This window comes from Panthera onca, chromosome D3 (assembly GCF_046562875.1).
Source record: "Panthera onca isolate mPanOnc1 chromosome D3, mPanOnc1 haplotype 2, whole genome shotgun sequence".
NCBI classification, from domain to species: Eukaryota; Metazoa; Chordata; class Mammalia; order Carnivora; family Felidae; genus Panthera; species Panthera onca.
Window position 1 is genome coordinate 20,536,493 of NC_138350.1, and position 19,264 is coordinate 20,555,756.

The following is a 19,264-nucleotide window of genomic DNA, read 5'->3' on the forward strand; positions in this document are numbered from 1 at the left end:
GGTTCTAATTTTTTTTTTAATTTTTTCATGTTTTTTTATTATTTATTTTTGAGAGAGAAAGAGAGAGAGAGACAGACCACGAGTGGAGGAAGGGCAGAGAGAGACGGAGACACAGAATCCAAAGCAGGCTCCAGGCTGTCAGCACAGAGTCTGATGTGGGGCTCGAACTCACGAACCGTGAGATCATGACCTGAGCCGAAGTTGGACAATTAACTGACCGAGCCACCCAGGCACCCCAGCAAGGTTCTAATTTTTAAGTTGGGTAGTGGGTACATAAGTATTTTAATACCATTCATTAAACTGTTAATGTGTACTACACATACTCTTTTGTAAGCACATGTCCAGTGAAAAATTTTTTAAAAAGAAAACAGAGATCAGGACCACCTTATATTGTCAGTAATTGTTTTCCAAATATCTCCTGCCCTTTGTCTCAAAGGCTGCTGAGCTCATGATGCCCTGGCTGTGGTGATGGATAGGGCTGGGTGACTGAAAAGGATACAGTGTTTCCAATGAGTAAAGGCCCGCCGCATTGCCATCTTCCTGGCCAGCCCTTCCACGCATGCGTGCACAGCATACAAACTCTCCTTCCGCTCCCAGGCCCACTGCCAATCACAGAAGTGTGTCTGGAGCACAGTGACCCGGTGGAATCGCTCAGCCATGTCTGCAACAAAGAAAGTAACTACGTGCTGCCCCCTGCAAGGTTGAGAGATGAGCTGGAAGCATCTTTAAGATAAGCTGCACCCTACTACTGGCAGACAGCAGGGATTCGAGGATGTTCTTACAAAGAATTCTAAAATAAAAGTTTTTTTAGGCAGAGGAGGGTAATTTGGAAGCCCTTAGCTACACTTCTTCTCTCCAAGGAAAGAGAAAAGGTCTGTAATTTTAGGGAGGAGGATGTTACAAAATCAGTTCTATTAAAGAGTTGAGGCTTCCACTTAACTACTGATGACCAGGAATGGTGGCGGCTGCTTTCAAAGAAGACTCTTTCACATTTGCCTCTTTACTGATGTCTCCTGGGTGGGACTTCAGGGATTGACTCAATGACACAACTTGGTCACCATGCTGGCAAAGGTGTTTTTCGAGCTTTTAGCCAGACTGATCCTGGCTGCCAGTCACCTGCTTTTAATACTAATTAGCTAATGGCCTGATGAACTGAAGTCCAGGAAGTGGAAGGGAATTGGTCCTGGAATTCAAATGCTGTAAAGAGAGGCACATTAGTCAGTGCCTAAATAACAGCTTATCATGCTAAATAGCTTCATGCCTTCACCTTCCAGGCTTGGGCAACCAGACAGTGGGTCTCCTTCATTATCCTCAGACAGACACATTCAAACTCTCCCAAAAGGCAGTTGCTGGCCTGGCAGCCCAGGAGGGAGGCCTGGGTGAAAGCCAGCCCTGTCTAGCACGCTGCTTGACTCACTTCTGTGTGGGCTCCAGAAACCAAAGTACAGAAAGTACCAACGATCATGGTCAGTGTGTTATTACTTCTGAACTCTAATTGGGAAACTAAACCATGAGAATAGTGGTTAAAAAAACCCTCAATATCCTAAATCACATGGGTTGCATAATTGGGGAGAAGTAGAAACAATCCAAATATCTATAGATACAAGAGTGGCTAAATAGATTAAGATAAGCCATCCTACAAAATGCAGACAATCATTAAAAAAATAACATTTATGAAGAATATTGAAAGACATAGGAAAATGTTTAGTTGTGTAGAAAAAGATACAAAGTTGTATGTATCCTATTAATCATAAATAATCACAGTATTTATGTAATAATTAAACCCTGTTGAAAAAAAAATATTTTTAGTGGAAAAGGCCAGAAGGAAATAACTTAAATGTGAATTGAAGATGATGTATGTTCCTCCTCAATCTCTTTTTTCCAAAATTTGTGGCATAATGTGGTTATCTCTATTTTTTTTTTCCTTTGGTTATATCTCTCCTAATAAAGAGCAGCACCACTGGCAGAAGACTGTAAATTGTGACATGATCCTCTGTCTCTGGAGCCTGAGACTTCCTGCTCACCCTTCTGCTGTCTCTTCACTCTGCGGACCTGCAGGTATCCAAGCCAGGCCTTCAGGGATTTCCACTTTTGCCAATGCTGATGGTGTTTCACTGCGGAGACCATCTTCTGTCTCTCCTTCTGGACATACAGGAGCTGTTCCTGCCACTGTGACCAAGCCTGAAAACCAGAGAAAAGGCAACAATCAAAGGAGAGGCAGGAAAACAGAGGTGAAGTACTGGTGAGGGAAAAGAGAAACTGAGATACAAAGCTAAAACTAGAAACAAGGAAGTAACAACTCCCAAGCAGGATCATGAGCTATAGAAATTTGCAGTGAAAGGCTCTTTAAGAAGGACATTCTACTTCCAGAAAGTAATTTATTTTCTGGATTAAGAACAAGGAGGGGTGCCCGGGTGGCTCAGTGGGTTAAGGGTCCGACTATGGCTCAGGTCATGATCTCACAGTTGTGGGTTCGAGCCCCATGTCAGTCTCTGTGCTGACAGCTCAGAATCAGAACCTGAAGCCTGGTTCAGATTCTGTGTCTCCCTCTCTCTCTGCCCCTCCCCCACTCATGCTCTGTCTCTGTCTCTCTCTCAAAAATAAATAAACATTAAAAAAATTTTTTTTAAAAGAACAACAAGGAAAAAGAGGAATATAATAAAATCAACGAACAGACAAGAAGCTGTGACAATCCAAGGGGTGATATATTTAATTCAGATTTGGGATAGACGAGGGTCTGCCTTTCTCTCCCAAGTGGGAGGAAGCCTATCGTCTCAGGCACATTAGTTTCTGGGAAGTGTGACCTGCAGAAGTTGAGGGTCTACAAAAGGATTCCCTCAAAACTATCCATAATTGTGCACCCTTAGCAAAGTCTTCATGTGTGCCTAGCTATATGCATGCCCTAGTTTGAAGATGACAGTCTCAGATGACAACTTCATACCTTCTTTTCTTAAACCTGTAACACCTATTCTCCTTTCCTTCCTCTCAGCTGAATACCATTCTTCCTATTTCACCAAGAAAATAAAAGTTATCAAAAGAGAATTTTCTCAAGCTTCTCTCACATCTACTTACCCACCTACCCACAGGCTCTGCCTTCTCTCTGGCTACTCTGAATAAAGTATCCATACTCCCTTCCATCAGAAGTTCACCCCCGACTATGGATACATCCCATGTCTCTCACCTTCTCAGGTTCATCACTGGCAATTTCTCCCCCTTCTGCATCATTGGTTTTCACCCTCTACTAGGTTTTTAAAATCAGCGTATGAATGTGCTATTATTTCTCCAATCCTAAAACGCAAATCCTTTCAGGGATATGACAACCGAAAACAACAGATGACCTCTGATTGGACCCTGGACCTGACAGTAAAATAGCAATAATCTACGGTTTAAATATGAATTGTATTGTAGATATTACCATATTAATATTGAATGTCTTAGATATGATAATGATATTGTGATTATATAGAAGAACATCTTTGTAGGAGATAGAAGCTGAAATATTTAGGGTAAACTTTTATGTCTGCAACTTTAAGCGACTCAGAAAATATAAAGAAATATATTGATATACTTAGAGAAAGCAAATGTAGGAAGATGTTAGCAATAGGATAAACCAGTGAAGAGAATATAGTATCTGTCATTTGGTGTTTGTCAAAAATAAAAAGCTGTGGGGAAAAGATTACTGTCACAAAAAACACTACCCGGAAGGAATAAATCAGATTCCTAAGCAAACCACCACTTTGCCATCCAGCTAACACTGGAGTTCTTTTCTTTCCAAACTCCTCAAAAGAAGGGTCTATTTTCTAATTTCTCTTCTCCCAGGAAGGCCTTCATGAATCCTCTCCCCATCAGGCTCACTGAAACTGCTCTTACCAAGAGCATCAATGATCTCCGCGTTGCTCAATCCAAAGGTCAAATTCCACTCCTCACCTTCCCTGGCCTGCCAGAAGCATCTGACATGGCCAATCAGGCCTGCAGATTCTCCAGGCTACCTTTGCCTTTATTCCTCCCAGGCTCAGTCCTGGGACTAATCGCCCTCCCCCCACGACCCCCCAAGCTATACTCACTCCCTTTGTCCTTTGATGCAGTTTCATGACTGAATACCAACTGCATGCCAAGAACTCCCAAATTTACATCTCAGGTCTGGACCTGCCCTCCATACTCCACATATATTCAACTGCTTCCTTCACATTTCCTTGAGGATGTTCAAAAGGCCTATAATATAGGCTGAAGACACAAAGCTCAGAATGGAGCTAACTCCCCTCCATCTTCCCCATTTTACTAAATGGCAACTCCACTGTTCCAGTTACTTAGGCCAGAAACCTAGGAGTCACCTTGGACTCTTTCTCTGAAGCTTTACGTCTTAACCATCTGTTAGCGAGTCTTGTCAGCATTACCTTCAAGGTATACCTAGAATCCAACACCATCTTGCTATCCTCCTTGTCTAGAATCCCACCTGGGATTTTGTAATAGCTTCTTAACTGCTCTCCCTGCTTTCATTCTTGATCTTTTATGGTCTATTCTTAACACAACAGCTGAAACCAGGGATGCAAGCCTCCCTGGAACCCACAATTTAGACATATGGCTTCTAGCTGCCTCTGACCAGAGTCACGTAGCCCCTACTTATTATTTAAAAAAACCTGTAAAGATGCCTCAGGGAGTAACATAAACTTGCCTCTCAACAACTCTGTGGGATGCTGTTCTGCCTGAGATAACAAAAACAATGTGCTGTGTTTGCCAGAAAAAAAATAATAATTTGCAGCTTAGTGATAGTCACAGGATGTAGAACTTTTGCCTTTGTAATCTAGAGATGACATCGCTAATGCAATCCCTAAGAATGTTTTGCAGTTCCAGGCCCATAATGCAGAACGACCGGGTCCCTGAAGCAGAACGACCATCTCACTACAATCACACTGAAACCAGACTGGGAGATGCCAAAAGGGACAAGATGATCAAGGAAGGAAATGTGATAGCTGACCTAACTCTAATCAAGTGTGATCCAAGACCCTGAGACCCTTACCCTGAATTTTCACCCTTTAAAAACCCCTGCTTGTAAAGCCATTAGAGAGTTTGGGACTTTTGTTTCATTTATTTATTTTTAATGTTTATTTTTGGGAGAGAGCGAGCAAGTGAGCACAGGCAGGGGAGGGTCAGAGAGAGGGGGGACAGAGGATCCAAAGTGGGCTCTGCACGGACGGCAGAGAGCCCAGAGAGCTGAAGTCGGATGCTTAACCAACTGAGCCACTCAGGTGCCCAAAACAGTTTGGGACTTTTGAACATTACCTTCTCATTCTCCTGGGTGGTGCCACACTAATAAGTAGCCTATCTTTCTTCACAGCAAAAGTTTGGTATCAGTTTTTATTGGCTTGCTGTGCATTGGATGGATGAACACTTGCGTGGTTTGGTTACATAGCCAGAGCGATCCTTTTTGGTTTATTTTGGTTATGTCACTTAAATCTCTCCTTTTTATGGGACAGTTTTCTTTCCTGCCTCTTTTCCTCTTTCATGCAACCAATTTTTCAGAGACACTAAACATGTCCCACATTTTAGATTTGGCTGATTGTCTCAGCAAGGGTCTTTGACTTTTCTCCTTGATCCCTATATTTCCTGGGAACTGATAGTTAGATTCATGTTAGACTTGGTTGGAGTCATGTTCAAATTTTTAGGCAAGAACATTTCTCAAGTGGTGCTGGGGCCTCCCACTACCTCGCATCATGAGGCACGTCATGGCTGGCTGCCCCACTTTTAGCCATGTCAAGACTGTCAGTGGCTTCGGATGAAGTTAGCCTGATCCCTCCATTACTTTTCCTCATGGTCTTCTCAGTCAGTGGTTGCTGCTTAGATCCATTTTCTCATTAGGGGTGGCAAAACTGATTTTCTGATTCTAGTAATCCTTCTGCATCTACTAACTGGAATTTTGTAAAGAGGCCTACCCTCTGGTTTTGCAAAGATATAGTTTATACAGGAAAGGCAGGGAAAATGCTTGATTTTTTGTTTTCATTAATTTAATTTTATTTTTTTTTTTGAGAGAGAGAGAATGAATATATCCCAAGCAGGCTCCATGCCCAGTGCTCGGCCTAACATGGGACTCACTCATGATCTGAGTTGAAATCAAGACTCGGATGCTTAACCAACTGAGCCACCTAGGCTTTCATTAATTTTCTAATTGAGTAAATGCTCTAACAACCCAAATATGTGACCAGTGAGTTCCTCCTCCCCCATTATACATGCATGGATTTTTATATATTTGATGTGTTTTCATTCACTGCAGTCATTACTTTCTGAGGTCCCAATTGTTCTATCATAAGTCTATGAGTCTTTTGGCTGAGTTCTGACACAATTCCATTAGCCTTTGCTAATTTCCTCACTTTCCAGCAGAATATATCCTGGGCTTATGATGTCCATATCCTGCTCTAGACCTGGAATCAGCCATTTCTCCAAAAAGCCTCAGTTCCTTTCAGCCAGGACATAACAGAGACCATAACTTGGGCACTGGGAATGCTAAATGCCGTACATTCTCGCTACTCATTGCTTCTACTTTTTCAGTAAATAGAATTAGAAATACATTTTTTAAGGTTAAAAAACATCTTAAGTCCATATTGATATTTACATTTCCAATCTCAGATGACAGGGCTTTTTATTTAATTTCTTTTATATTTGTAATCTTTTCTTTTAAAGTGAAAATCATGATTCCCAATGCCACTGCCACAGTCATTTGCTCTATTTCACAATGTAGCTATAATAGTTTCTAAACCTGCCATGAACAATAAGACTACTGAATGCGTGTTTTGGATTTCCTAGAAGTTCTTTGTGTCCTTAGAATGCATCCCACTAGGGATGAACAGTCAAAATATTCTATTTTAAAGTTATTTGAAGTAATTATTTTCTCTGTATAGTCATGGCTACAAATTTAAGTTTGTTTTAGTGTGCCTCAAAATTCTAGGGATTGTTTTTTTTCCTTTTTGATTCACTTGAGTGGTTTTTTTTAATTATATAAAATATCTACACGGTTCAAAGTTAAAATTGTATAAAAAAGTAAAATCACAGAAATATTTTGTTTCCACGTTATTCCCTGCGACCCCCTACGGGTAACCACTTTTTGTTAGTTTTGGGCTTATTTTTCCCTTAGTTCTTCTCAAAAATATAAACACACGTGTGTACACACACACACACACACACACACACACACACACACCTCTCTTTCTTCCCAAAAGGCAGCACATGATGAACCAAAGGGATCCCATTAAGAAGTAAGTGTGATCATATCACCCTCGCTCAAAGCCAGCAGCTTCTTACCTCCACTGGAATAAGAACCAAAGCCTTCATGGGCGTAGCCTGCAAGACCTAACCTACAGTCTCTGCCTCCTTATGTATTTCATGACCTAATCCTTCCTACTCTCCCTCTCATGCTCATCAACATATCACAAGATGGATCAAGTTCATGGACGGGATGACTCAGTATCATAAACATGACAATTTTCCCCAATCTAATGTAAAAAGTCAGTGCGTTATAGTAAAAATCCTAGTAGGCTTAGAGGCGGAACTTGACAGTTGATCCTAAAATTAGTAAGAAAGAGTAAAAAGAATAGGTAAGGTGATTTTACAAAGATCGAGAATAAAACAGGTCATCCTTTTTCATGTATAAGACTTAAGAGATAGCTCGTAAAAGTAGAAACAGTAATAAACAGCTAACACTTACTGAGCTTTCCATATTCTAGGTATTGCTCTAAGCCTAGTACATGTATCATCACACTTAATCTTCAACAAACCTATGAGGTAGGCACTATTATTATCTACTTACAGATAAAAAAATCTAAGGTACAGGGACGGTAGGTAACTCATTAAAAGGTACAAAGCAAATAGATGATTGAGGTAGAAACCTAGGTAGTCTTTCTTACCTCCTTTATTCAATCACAATTAATAGTGTGGTATTGGCTCAGAGAGAGAAATACAGACCAATGGAATGAAGAGCCCAGAACAGACCCATGAATAACTGGGACTTTATAGTGAAAGTAGATTAATAATCATATAAAAAAGATAAAGGACAGGGGCACCTAGGTGGCTTAGTCAGTTAAGCATCTGACTCTTGATTTTGGTTCAGGTCATGATCTCACAATTTGTGAGATCAAGCCCCACGCAGAGCCTGCTTGGGAGTCTCTCTCTCTCCCCCTCTCTCTCTCTGCCCCTCCCTGCCTCAAAATAAATAAGTAAACTTAAAAAAAAAAAAAAGATAAAGGATGGATGAATCAGCAAATAGTGTTGCAGCAATTAATTATCCATATGGAAAATGACAAATTAAGACCCTTTTCACATGATTTATAAAATTAAACCCAAAATATATTAAAGACCAACCCATAAGATACAAGAATAAATTAGGCTAGGGTGAAATTAATAATATCTGTATGGAAAAAAAGGCATCATAGGCAAAGCAAAAAAAAATTTTTAAAAAGCTGGAAAAAAGTACGTGTAAAGTATATAACACTCAAAAGATTAGCTTTTGGTTTTTATTGTTTTAAATTTATTTATTTATTCCTGAGGGGGGAGGGAGAAAGAAGATGAGAGGGAGGGAGGGAGGGAGACAGAGAGAGAGAGAGAGAGAGAGAGAGAGAGAGAGAGAATATGAATGAACCCCAAGCAGACTCCACACTGTCAGCACAGAGCCTGATGCGGGGCTCAAACTCACAAAACGTGAGATCATGACCTGAGCCGAAATCAAGACTCAGGCACCCCTAACAGTCAAAAGATTAGTAAGCAGAATCTAAAACAATGTCCACAAATCAGTATTTAAAAAAAGGGGGGGTGGTGCCTGGGTGGCTTAGTCGGTTAAGCATCAGACTTCGGCTTAGATCATGATCTCACAGCTCATGAGTTTGAGCCCCGCGTTGAGCAGCCTAGAGCCTGCTTAGGATTCTGTGTCTCCCTCTCTCTCTGTCCCTCCTCTGCTCATGCTCTATCTATCTCCTTCTCTCTCTCTTAAAAATAAACATTAGGGGCACCTGGGTGGCTCAGTCAGTTGAGCATCCGACTTCGGCTCAGGTCATGATCTCGCGGTCCGTGGGTCCGTGAGTTCGAGCCCCGCGTCGGGCTCTGCGCTGACAGCTCAGAGCCTGGAGCCTATTTCGGATTCTGTGTCTCCCTCTCTCTCTCTCACCCTCCCCCATTCATGCTCTGTCTCTCTCTGTCTCAAAAATAAATAAACATTTAAAAAAAAAAAAATAAACATTAAAAAATTAAAAAAAAAAAAAAAGGTCAAATAACCCAACATAATAAAGAGTGAGGAATGTAAACAAGCTCAAAAGCAGAAACCCAAATGCAAACAAGCATCTGAAAAGATGCTGGGCCTCACCAGGAATCAGTGAAACACAAATTAAAGCAACAGTGAATTACTGTTCCATACCTATCAAATTGGTGAAGATGACCAAGTCTGGCAATGCACAGTGCTAAGGAGGCAGAAAGAAATGAGAACTGAAACGTTAGCACTTAAATTGGCACAACACTGGGCAATCCTTAATAAGGACAGAGAGATGAATACCCAATGAACCAACAAGGTCATTTCCAGGAACCAGAATACAGAATCTCTCAGACTCTTGCACAAGAATATATGTTTAAAAATGCTCTCTGCAGAACCATTTGGAATTGAAAATATGTAGAAGTAATCAATAGTCCATCATTAGCATAAATACTGACTACTATTGAAGCAGATAAACTGCACCTTATTCATACAATGGCATAGTGTACGGTTAATAGATCTCTACATACCTACAAGGATACACCTCAAAAATATACTGTTGCATAAAAAAGGCAAGCTGCATAGTAATGCCAAGTATGACACCATTCATCAATTTCCTAACTACACAAAACCAGAACATTTCTTCTTTGTGGTATGTATGCACACATTTCTACAAATGAAAAAGAACACAAGGGAATGATAACCTTGTATCAGTGCAGGGGACATCTCTGAGGATGGATGGTGGCAGAATGGAGGAAGAGCAGGGCTTGAGCAGTGTTTGAACAAGTATGGAAAATGCGAACACCTTCTAAATCTGGGTAGTGGTTACTTGGGTATCTGCTCATGTTTTTATAAAGGTTTTATATTCAGTGTTTCTATGTTTGAGGTACACAAATTGATAAATTTTTTTTAATTTCACATATCTCATGATGTCTATGCTGCCTAGTTCAGAGATGTCATGAGGCTTAAAAGAAATGACTTAAGTATAAATTCTTGGTAAACCATATGGTACTTACTAGACATAATGCACTATTACTCATAATCTGCATAATAAAATCTGGTCTTAAGAGTTTCACACAGCTTTTGGTCCGTATCAATATCTTTTTTTTTAAGTTCATTTATTTATTTAGAAAGAGAGAATCCCAAGCAGGCTGTACAGTATCAGTGCAGAGCCTGTTAAACTGTGGAATCATGACCCAAACTGAAATCAAGAGTTAGATGCTCAACTGACTGAGCTACCCAGACACCCTGTGCCCCGTATATACTAATATGATCTTGATGATTCATAATTTTCACTGAATTTGACTCTGAATGACCTTGGGTTGTTTTAAATTTTTTTTTTTTTAACGTTTTATTTATTTTTGAGACAGAGAGAGACAGAGCATGAACGGGGGAGGGGCAGAGAGAGAGGGAGACACAGAATCGGAAGCAGGCTCCAGGCTCCGGGCCATCAGCCCAGAGCCTGATGCGGGGCTCAAACTCACGGACCGCGAGATCGCGACCTGAGCTGAAGTCGGACGCTCAACCGACTGAGCCACCCAGGTGCCCCAACCTTGGGTTGTTTTATACGTTAAATCCAACCACTAACCATGAAAACCTGCTCTCACTAAAATTATTCAGTCAAATCTGTCGTTGCAAGCTTTGAAGACAACAATCAAAAGGGAATTCTGAAGTGTTCTGAGCAATAGCACCAGCAGAATGGGTTTATAGGCTCTCGGAGTGGCTCTTTGGGAGAAAGGTGAGAGGAGGAGAGACAGAGAGTGAGGGACGCAGAGGCTCTGTGCTGTCAGCACAGAGCCCGACATGGGGTTCAAACTCACGATCCAAGAGATCATGACCTGGGCCGAAGCTGGACACTTAACCAATTGAGCCAACCAGGTGCTCTGAGCAAATTTTTTCTTCAAAGTCAATTAATAACTATTTTAGACTTGCATGGCACACAGTCTCTGTGGGAACTACTCAACTCTGCCCTTGTAGCCTGAAAGCAACCTTGGACAATGCAGGTGTAACTGCATCCCAATAAAACTTTATTTACAACAGACTGTAGGCCAAATATGACATGTGGGCCACTCTGTGGACCCCTGACCTAGATGATTGTATATGCTATTTGCATGTGATTTCCATATACTGCACACCTTTGCACTGACGATGCAACATGTTGTCAGATTAAAAAGAGATTTACTCCTATATATAGTAAAGGTCACTTCTTTTTATTCCCTATTCCCTGTTCTATTCTCTATAACTGACATGGCGGCCCTAGAAGTACTCAGCAGACCAAAGAACTGAGAGAAACTCAGAGTCTATCAAAGGTCATAAGAAAGCTTCACCACAGCATAGTCTTAGTACAGATGTTAGGCCTTTATTACTGGCCAAAAGCTAGTGGCATCCTCAAAAGAAACCTCAATATAAGCAAAATTGTATTTAGAAGTCAGGTTTTCTTTACAGTCTCAGTTTCTTTTCTGCCCTCATTATTTTCTAACTTGCTATAGGAAAACAGCAATAAAGAAATAAAGAATATACTGTTGTTTCTTTAATCATATTTGTAACTAATTCATAAATGCCTTTCCAGCTCCATGATTAGCAAATGCACCGTACAAACCATTGGTAATCACATTTAAGCATATTTTTTAAATGTTTTTTATTTTATTTTTGAAAGAGGGAGAGAGTGCATGTGTGCCTGTGCACCTGAGTGGGAGGGTGGGGGTAGAGATGGAAGACAGGATTGAAGCAGCTCCAGGCTCCGTGCTGTCAGCACATAGCCCGGTGTGCAGCTTGAACTCACCAACTACAAGATCATGACCTGAGCCAAAGTCGGATGTTTAACTGACTGAGCCACCCAGATGACCCTAGCATATTCCTAATAGCAGCCTCTATCCATTGAACCCAGCCTTCTATGTTGCTTCTGCCCTCCACCCCCGCCCACCGCCCCTGACCCCCTTAGCTGCAGGGAGGGCCTAGGAGAGAGGCAGCAGCATGATGGCCAGCCTTCTTGGGAATCCAACCCTCCCCTCTGTGGCTGTGGGGTTTGACAACATGGACAGAAGACACCTATGCCAAAGTCTGCTGCACTCACCTGCAGCTGGAGGCTCAGGGCCCTGTGCTTCACAGCTGATGCATGGAGGGCATGGCCCACACGGACCCATCCCAGCTGCTGCCTCCAGTGGCTCCACCACACCCTGTCAAAGAACAAACCAAAGATGGAACCAGTCAAAAAAAAGCCACCCAGAAAAGAGAAGGTCAATGAGGGCTGGGCCTTGGACCCTCGTCTCAAGTCTCTATTCCCTCACTGTGCCATCTCGACTGACATCTGTTGGAGCCACTGCTGGAAAAAAAAAACAAAAACAAAAACAAAAACAAAAACAAAACGAGAAGCAGTCCTAGAACAGCTAAATTAGGGCTGGAAACTGATGGTTCCTAAGGTCAGCTCCAGTCTTAGAAACTCCAGACATGCTCTATTTGGAACCACACACGTTTAAAAATATGAATTATTGCCAACATAAAAAAAAAATCAGGAGATTTCACAAAACAAATTACAAAAAACATGGCTTTTAGATCTCCAGTCTTGGCGTCCTTTCTGCTTATTTTCTAATTAGCTGTAGGAAAACAGTAATGAGGAAATGAGAGTTTGCAACCTCTGCTTTTTACAGAGGCACTCACTTTGGTCACTCTAACCTAGCAAAATCTTTATGTCGCCCTAACCTGGGCCATGCTTAGCAGCATCACTCACTTCAAAATCTCAAGCTATCTTACATTACTACTTACCTTTATAAGCACTTAGGGGATTACAAGTTGCCTGAATTCAGTCCCAGCAGCCAGTACAGGACTAGGAACATTTTAAGCCCCGTAAATAAGTAAAATTATGTAAAAACATCCCCCATAGACTCTGATAGAAATGCACACTTATTAAGCATTCAAAAATATTTGCCAAATAAATTTTAAATAACTTAAAGAGGTTATTTAAAATAAAAAAGAATTTTTAGGTGTACTGATGTTCTGGATACCATGCTAAATACTTCGGATGTCATCATATTTATCTCCCATGACAACCCTGAAAGACACTTCAAGGTGTACCTATTTCACAAATGAGGAAAGTGAAATGTGGAGGTGAAAGGACACAACTATACATGTGGGAACATGGATTTGAGCTCAAGTCAGTCTAGCTGCAAACCTTCTGCTCTTATCTATATCAGAGGGTCCACCTCTTTTGAGCTTTTAATATGCTGCCATTCAGGACACCTAAAGGACCAACCAGAGACAACATTCAGTGGGATCAGTCCCACTATAAAAGCAGCTCATTGTTATACATGTCTGGTTTTCAAAGTCAACTAACTCATGTCCCTCCAAGGTGTGGACAATGCTGATGAAATGCTGTATAGGGCAGTTATGAAAATGGGCTTTAGCATCAAAAAGATGGGTAGCTGAGCCCTATTTTACCAATTACAACTTATATGGGCTCGGGCAAATTACTCAACCTTTCTAAGACCCTTTGTGTTATCTTTTTTTTTTTTTTTTTTAAGTTTATGTAGTTACTTTGAGAGAGAACGCAGGTGTGCACACAAGTGGAGAAAGAGAAGAGAGAGGGAGAGAGAGAATCCCAAGTAGGTTCCATGCTGTCAGTGCAGAGCCCGATGTGGAATTCAAACCCACAAACTGTGATATCATGACCTGAGCCAAAATCAAGAGTCGGACACTCAAATGACTGAGCCACCCAGGTGCCCTTGGACTCTGTGTATCTTAATATTTACAAAAACAGTACTTATTTTAGTTTATGGTGATGATGAAATGAGACTTTACATTAAAAAATTAACACACAAACAACAGTGTTTACTCAGACACAGTAAGTACTCAATTACTGTTACTGCTGATTATGTGAAAACCTGATAGTGTAGTTGAACAAGTTGTCAATAAATATTTATTTAAGGATCAACTATGTTTGAAACACTGTTTTAAGGTGGTTTTTTAAACAAAATTAATTTATTTTTGAGAAAGAGAAAGCATGAGTTGAGAGGGGGCAGAGAGAGAGGGAGAAAGAGAGAACCCCAAGCAATCTCCACACCACCAGCGTGGAGCCCAATGCAGGGCCCAAACCCTTGAATTGTGAGATCATGACCTGAGCTGAAGTCAGACACTTAACTGAATGAGCCACCCAGACACCCTGCAGTGGGTTTTTAGAAAAATGTTTTTTTTTATTCTGAGAAAGACAGAGAGCAAGCAAGGGAGGGGCAGAGAGAGAGGGAAAGAGAGAATCCCAAGCAGGCACCATGCTGTTAGTGCAGAGCCCAACAGGGGGCTGGATCTCACAAACGGTGAGATCATAACCTGAGCTGAAAAAACTGAGAGTCAGATGCTTAACCACCTGAGCCACCCAGGCACCCCTAAGGTGGGTATTTATGTGCATAATACAAAACAGAGGTCAAATGATAGCTGCTGATTTGCAGAGCAATTGAACACACTCACCATAAAATACTCCGCTGCCTAAACTCCAGGGCAGTGGTCTGCATCTGAAGTTTGGTTCTCCGAAAAACCACGTAGATCATCCAGGACTTCCAGGCCTGCCGCATCTTTTGCTTTGCATCTAGATGCATCAAAAAGATTTTCAAAAAGGAGTAGGGAAAGATAACAGAGTACTTCTGGGTTATAGAGAAGCTCATGGGCTCTCTGTATTCACCCTCCTTTTGAATATCTAAATTCATCCAGCCTTCAAGTGCCCCCTGGTGGAAAAGTTGTGAAAATCTACAAAATGAATAAAGACAAAAGGACAGGTGAAGAATGGCTATACAAGTGATGACATTTACAAACCACTTAAAGGAAAATAAATATACTACACTGTTCAGAAATCTTCTGTTTTAAACGATATTCTTTCTAGATGTATATTCTGTGATATTTACAGATGAAATAATGTGAATAACACAAAAAAGCTGAGAAGTGAGACTGGTATGAGTTGGTAACTGATGAAGCTGAGTGACAGGTACATGGAGGTTCATTATTTCATCTTCCAATTTTGTAGACATTTAAAACTTCCCACAGCATAAAGTTAAAGGAGAAAAAATTATGTTCTAAAACTTGCTGCTTGAAATAATAATTGTAAAGTAGAATAAGCAAGACAAAAGAAAATGATACTATCTGTATCTGCTTGGAAAACAGAATAAAAAGGACCAGTAGTGTTCCTGGAAGAAAGAGAATTTACTAAATACGGGAAGTGTAAAGGTCCATAGGTCTCCCTTTGAAGTAATGCCATTTTCATTATGAAAGCCATCACTAATGAAGTTAATTTCTGTTCTTTTCAGAACACAAAGGAGAAAACAAAATTATGTCAACGGTGTTCAAGACTTTCTCAAAATGTGGTAAGACAAGAGCTTTATTTCTATTTCATAGCAATTAACCAATCAAGTCAAAACACAGAGAATACAACATGTAGCTTCCTTAGGCCCCTCGGGCAATGCTGCTGTGGTTTAGAGTTTGGGTTCCTGAGTAAGACACACCAGGTGTGAATACTGAGCTTATCACTGGGCTGAGTAACATCATACAAGTTCCTCATCTATAAAATGGCGCCTTCTTTAAAGGTATGTTTGCCAAGGGTAAATGAGATCATCTATGAAAAGTGTCTCCAATAAATGCAAGCTGTTATTTTCCTGAGGGTGGTATACAAGAATCTGCATTAATGGTCTCTGCCATGATTCTAGACAATTTAGAGAACCACACTTCCCAAAGGCCTAAAAGTACTTGTTACTTTTTTACTTAACAGTATGAGAGTGAAAAGATACTCCCTGAGGTCTGTGGGCATAGCCTGAGACAACTGTCATAGGTCAGAAACAACTCTTTTTATCTGAAGAATTCAAGTGACTTTTCTTTCTACCCCATAATATAGCTGTATTCATTATAACTTTAAATAATAATATGAGACAGAAGAATGCACATTCCTCAAAGATAGAATATTCACAATACAAAGCATGTTCTGAAACAAAATAAAACAAATCTGAACAAATGTAACAGAACTGAAGTCATACTAAGTTCTCTGATCATAATGGAGTAAATTAGAACATCAATAAAGATATTTTGAATATTTCTTTATATTTTTCATTTTATTTAAATCCAAGTTAGTTAACATATAGTGTAATAATGTTTGCAGGAACAGAATTTGGTGATTCATCACTTACATCACTTACATACATACATGTATTTATTTATATAATTTATTGTCAAACTGGCTTACATACAACAGCCAGTGCTCATCCCAACAAGTGCCCTCCTTAATGTCCATCACCCATTTAGCCCATCCCCCTACCCAACACCCCTCCAGCAACCCTCAGTTTATTCTCTGTATTTAAGAGTCTCTTATTGGGGGGCCTGGGTGGCTCAGTTGGTTAAGTGTCTAACTCATGATCTCACAGTTCATGGGTTCAAGCCCTGCTTTGTCAGTGTTGAGCCTGCTTGGGATTCTCTCTCTCCTCTGCCCCTCCCCCCACCCATTTTCCCTCTCTCTCTCTCTCTCTCTCTCTCCTCTTCCCTCCCTCCCCCTCCCTCTCTCAAAATAAACAAGTAAAACTAAAAAAATGTTTTTTTAAAAAAGAGTCTCTTACGGTTTGCCCCCCTGTTTTTGTCTTATTTTCCCTTCCCTTCCCCTATGTTCATTTGTTTGTTTCTTAAATTCCACATATGAGTGAAATCATATATTTGTCTGACTTATTTCACTCAGCACAATACATTCTAGTTCCATCCACGTTGTTGCAAATGGCAAGATTTCATTCTTTTTGATCACTAATGTTCCACTGTATAAAATATACCACATCATCTTTATTCATTCATCCATCAGTGTACATTTGGGCTCTTTCCATACTCAGGCTACTATTAATAGTACTGATATAAACATTGGGGTGCATGTACCCCTTCAAATCAGCATTTTCAAATCAGTATCCTTCAGATAAATACCTAGGTAGTGTAATTGCTGAATCACAGGGTAGCTCTATTTTTGATTTTTTGAGGAACCTCCATACTGTTTTCCAAAGTGGCTGCACCAGTTTGCATTCCCACCAACAGTGCCAAAGTGTTCCCCTTTCTCTGCATCCTCGCCAACATTTGTTGTTTCCAGAGTTGTTAATTTTAGCACTCTGATAGGTATGAGGTATTTATCTCATTGTGGTTTTGATTTGTATTTCCCTGATGATGAGTGATGTTGAGCATCTTTTCATGTGTCTGTTAGCCATCTGGATGTCTTCTTTGGAAAAGTGTTCATGTCTTTTGCCCATTTCTTCCCTGGATTATTTGGTTTTTGGGGTGTTGAGTTTGAGAAGTTCTTTATAGATTGTGAATACTTACCCTTTATCCGATATTTCATTTGCAAATATCTTCTCCCATTCTGTTGGTTGCCTGTTAGTTATGTGGACTGTTTCTTTCACTGTGTAGAAGCTTTTTATCTTGATGAGGTCCCAATAGTTCATTTTTGCTTTTGTTTCCCTTGCCTCTGGAGCTATGTCTAGTAAAAAGTTGCGGTGGACGAGGTCAAAGAGGTTGTTGCCTGTGTTCTCCTCTAGGATTTTCATGGTTTCCTGTGTTTCATTTTGGTCTTTCATCCATTTTGAGTTTATTTTTATGTATGGTGTAAAAAAGTGGTCCAGGTTCATTCTTCTGCATGTCACTCCAGTTTTCCCAACACCATTTGCTAAGGAGACTGTCTTTCTTCCATTGGATATTCTTTCCTGCTTTGTCAAAGATTAGTTTCCCATACATTTGTGGGTCCATTTCTGGGTTCTCTATTCTGTTCTACTGACCTATATGTCTGTTTTTGTGCCAGTACCATACTGTCTTGATGATAACAGCTTTGTAATATAGCATGAAGTCTGGAATTGTGATGCCTCCAGCTTTGGTTTTCTTTTTCATCATTATTTTGGCTATTTGGGGTCTTTTCTGGTTCCATAAAAATTTTAGGATTGTTTGTTCTAGCTCTGTGAAGAATACTGGTGTTATTTTGCTAGGGATTGCATTGAATGTGTAGAGTGTTTTGGGTAGCGTAGGTACTTTAACAATAACTGTTCTTCTAATCCATGAGCATGGAATGTTTTTCCATTTCTTTGTGTCTTCTTCAACTTCTTAAGCTTTCTATAGTTTTTAGCATATAGATCTTTTACCTCTTTGGTTAGGTTCACTCCTAGGTATTTTATGGGTTTTGGTGCAATTGTAAATAGAATCGATTCCTTGATTTCTCTTTCTGCTGCTTCATTATTGGCATATAGAAATGCAACTGATTTCTGTATGTTGATTTTATACTCTGTGACTTTGCTGAACTCGTGTATCAGTTCTAGGAGTTTTCTGGTGGAGTCTTTTGGGTTTTCCACATAGAGTATCATGTCATCTGCAAGAGTGCAAGTTTGACTTCTTCCTTGCCAATTTGGATGCCTTTTATTTCTTTGTGTTGTCTGATTGTTGAGGCTAGGACTTCCAGTACTATGTTGAACAACAGTGGTGAGAGTGGCCATCCCTGTCACGGGTCCTGACCTTAGAAAGAAAGCTCTCAATTTTTACCCATTGAGGATGATATTAGCGGTGAGTCTTTCGTATATGGTCTTTATGATGTTGAGTATGTTCCCTCTACTCCTACTTTCTTAAGGGTTTTTATCAACAAAGGAAGCTATTTTTTGTTAAGTGCTTTTTCTGCATCTATTGAGAGGATCATGTTGTTCTTATCCTTTCTTTTATTAATGTGATGAATCATATTGATTGATTTGTGGACACTGAACCACCCCTGCAGCCCAGGAATAAATCCCACTTGATCGTGGTGAATAATTCTTTTAATATATTGTTGGGTTTGGTTTGCTAGCATATTGCTGAGAATTTTTGCATCCATGTCCATTAGGGAAATTGGTCTGTAATTCTCCTTTTTAGTGAGGTCTGTCTGGTTTTGGAATCAAGGTAAAGTTGACCTCATAGAATAAGTTTGGAAGTTTTATTTCCATTTCTATTTTTTGGAACAGCTTCAAAAGAATAGGTATTAACTGTTCTTTAAATGTCTGGTAGAATTCCCCTGGGAAGCCATCCAGCCCT

At 40.3% G+C, this 19,264-nt stretch overlaps 1 protein-coding gene across 1 annotated transcript in view; it reads right to left on the reverse strand.

The window, feature by feature from the left end:
- The window catches only part of SFI1 (SFI1 centrin binding protein), a 105,697-nt gene that overhangs the window by 37,701 nt on the left and 48,732 nt on the right, over positions 1-19,264 (reverse strand). The window contains exons 8-11 of the mRNA XM_060612646.3: positions 14,684-14,801; positions 12,300-12,402; positions 2,025-2,181; positions 500-661 (exon numbers count right to left, since the gene is read on the reverse strand). Coding sequence (XP_060468629.3) covers positions 500-661; positions 2,025-2,181; positions 12,300-12,402; positions 14,684-14,801 — 540 coding nt within the window. The remainder of the gene's footprint in view (positions 1-499; positions 662-2,024; positions 2,182-12,299; positions 12,403-14,683; positions 14,802-19,264) is intronic.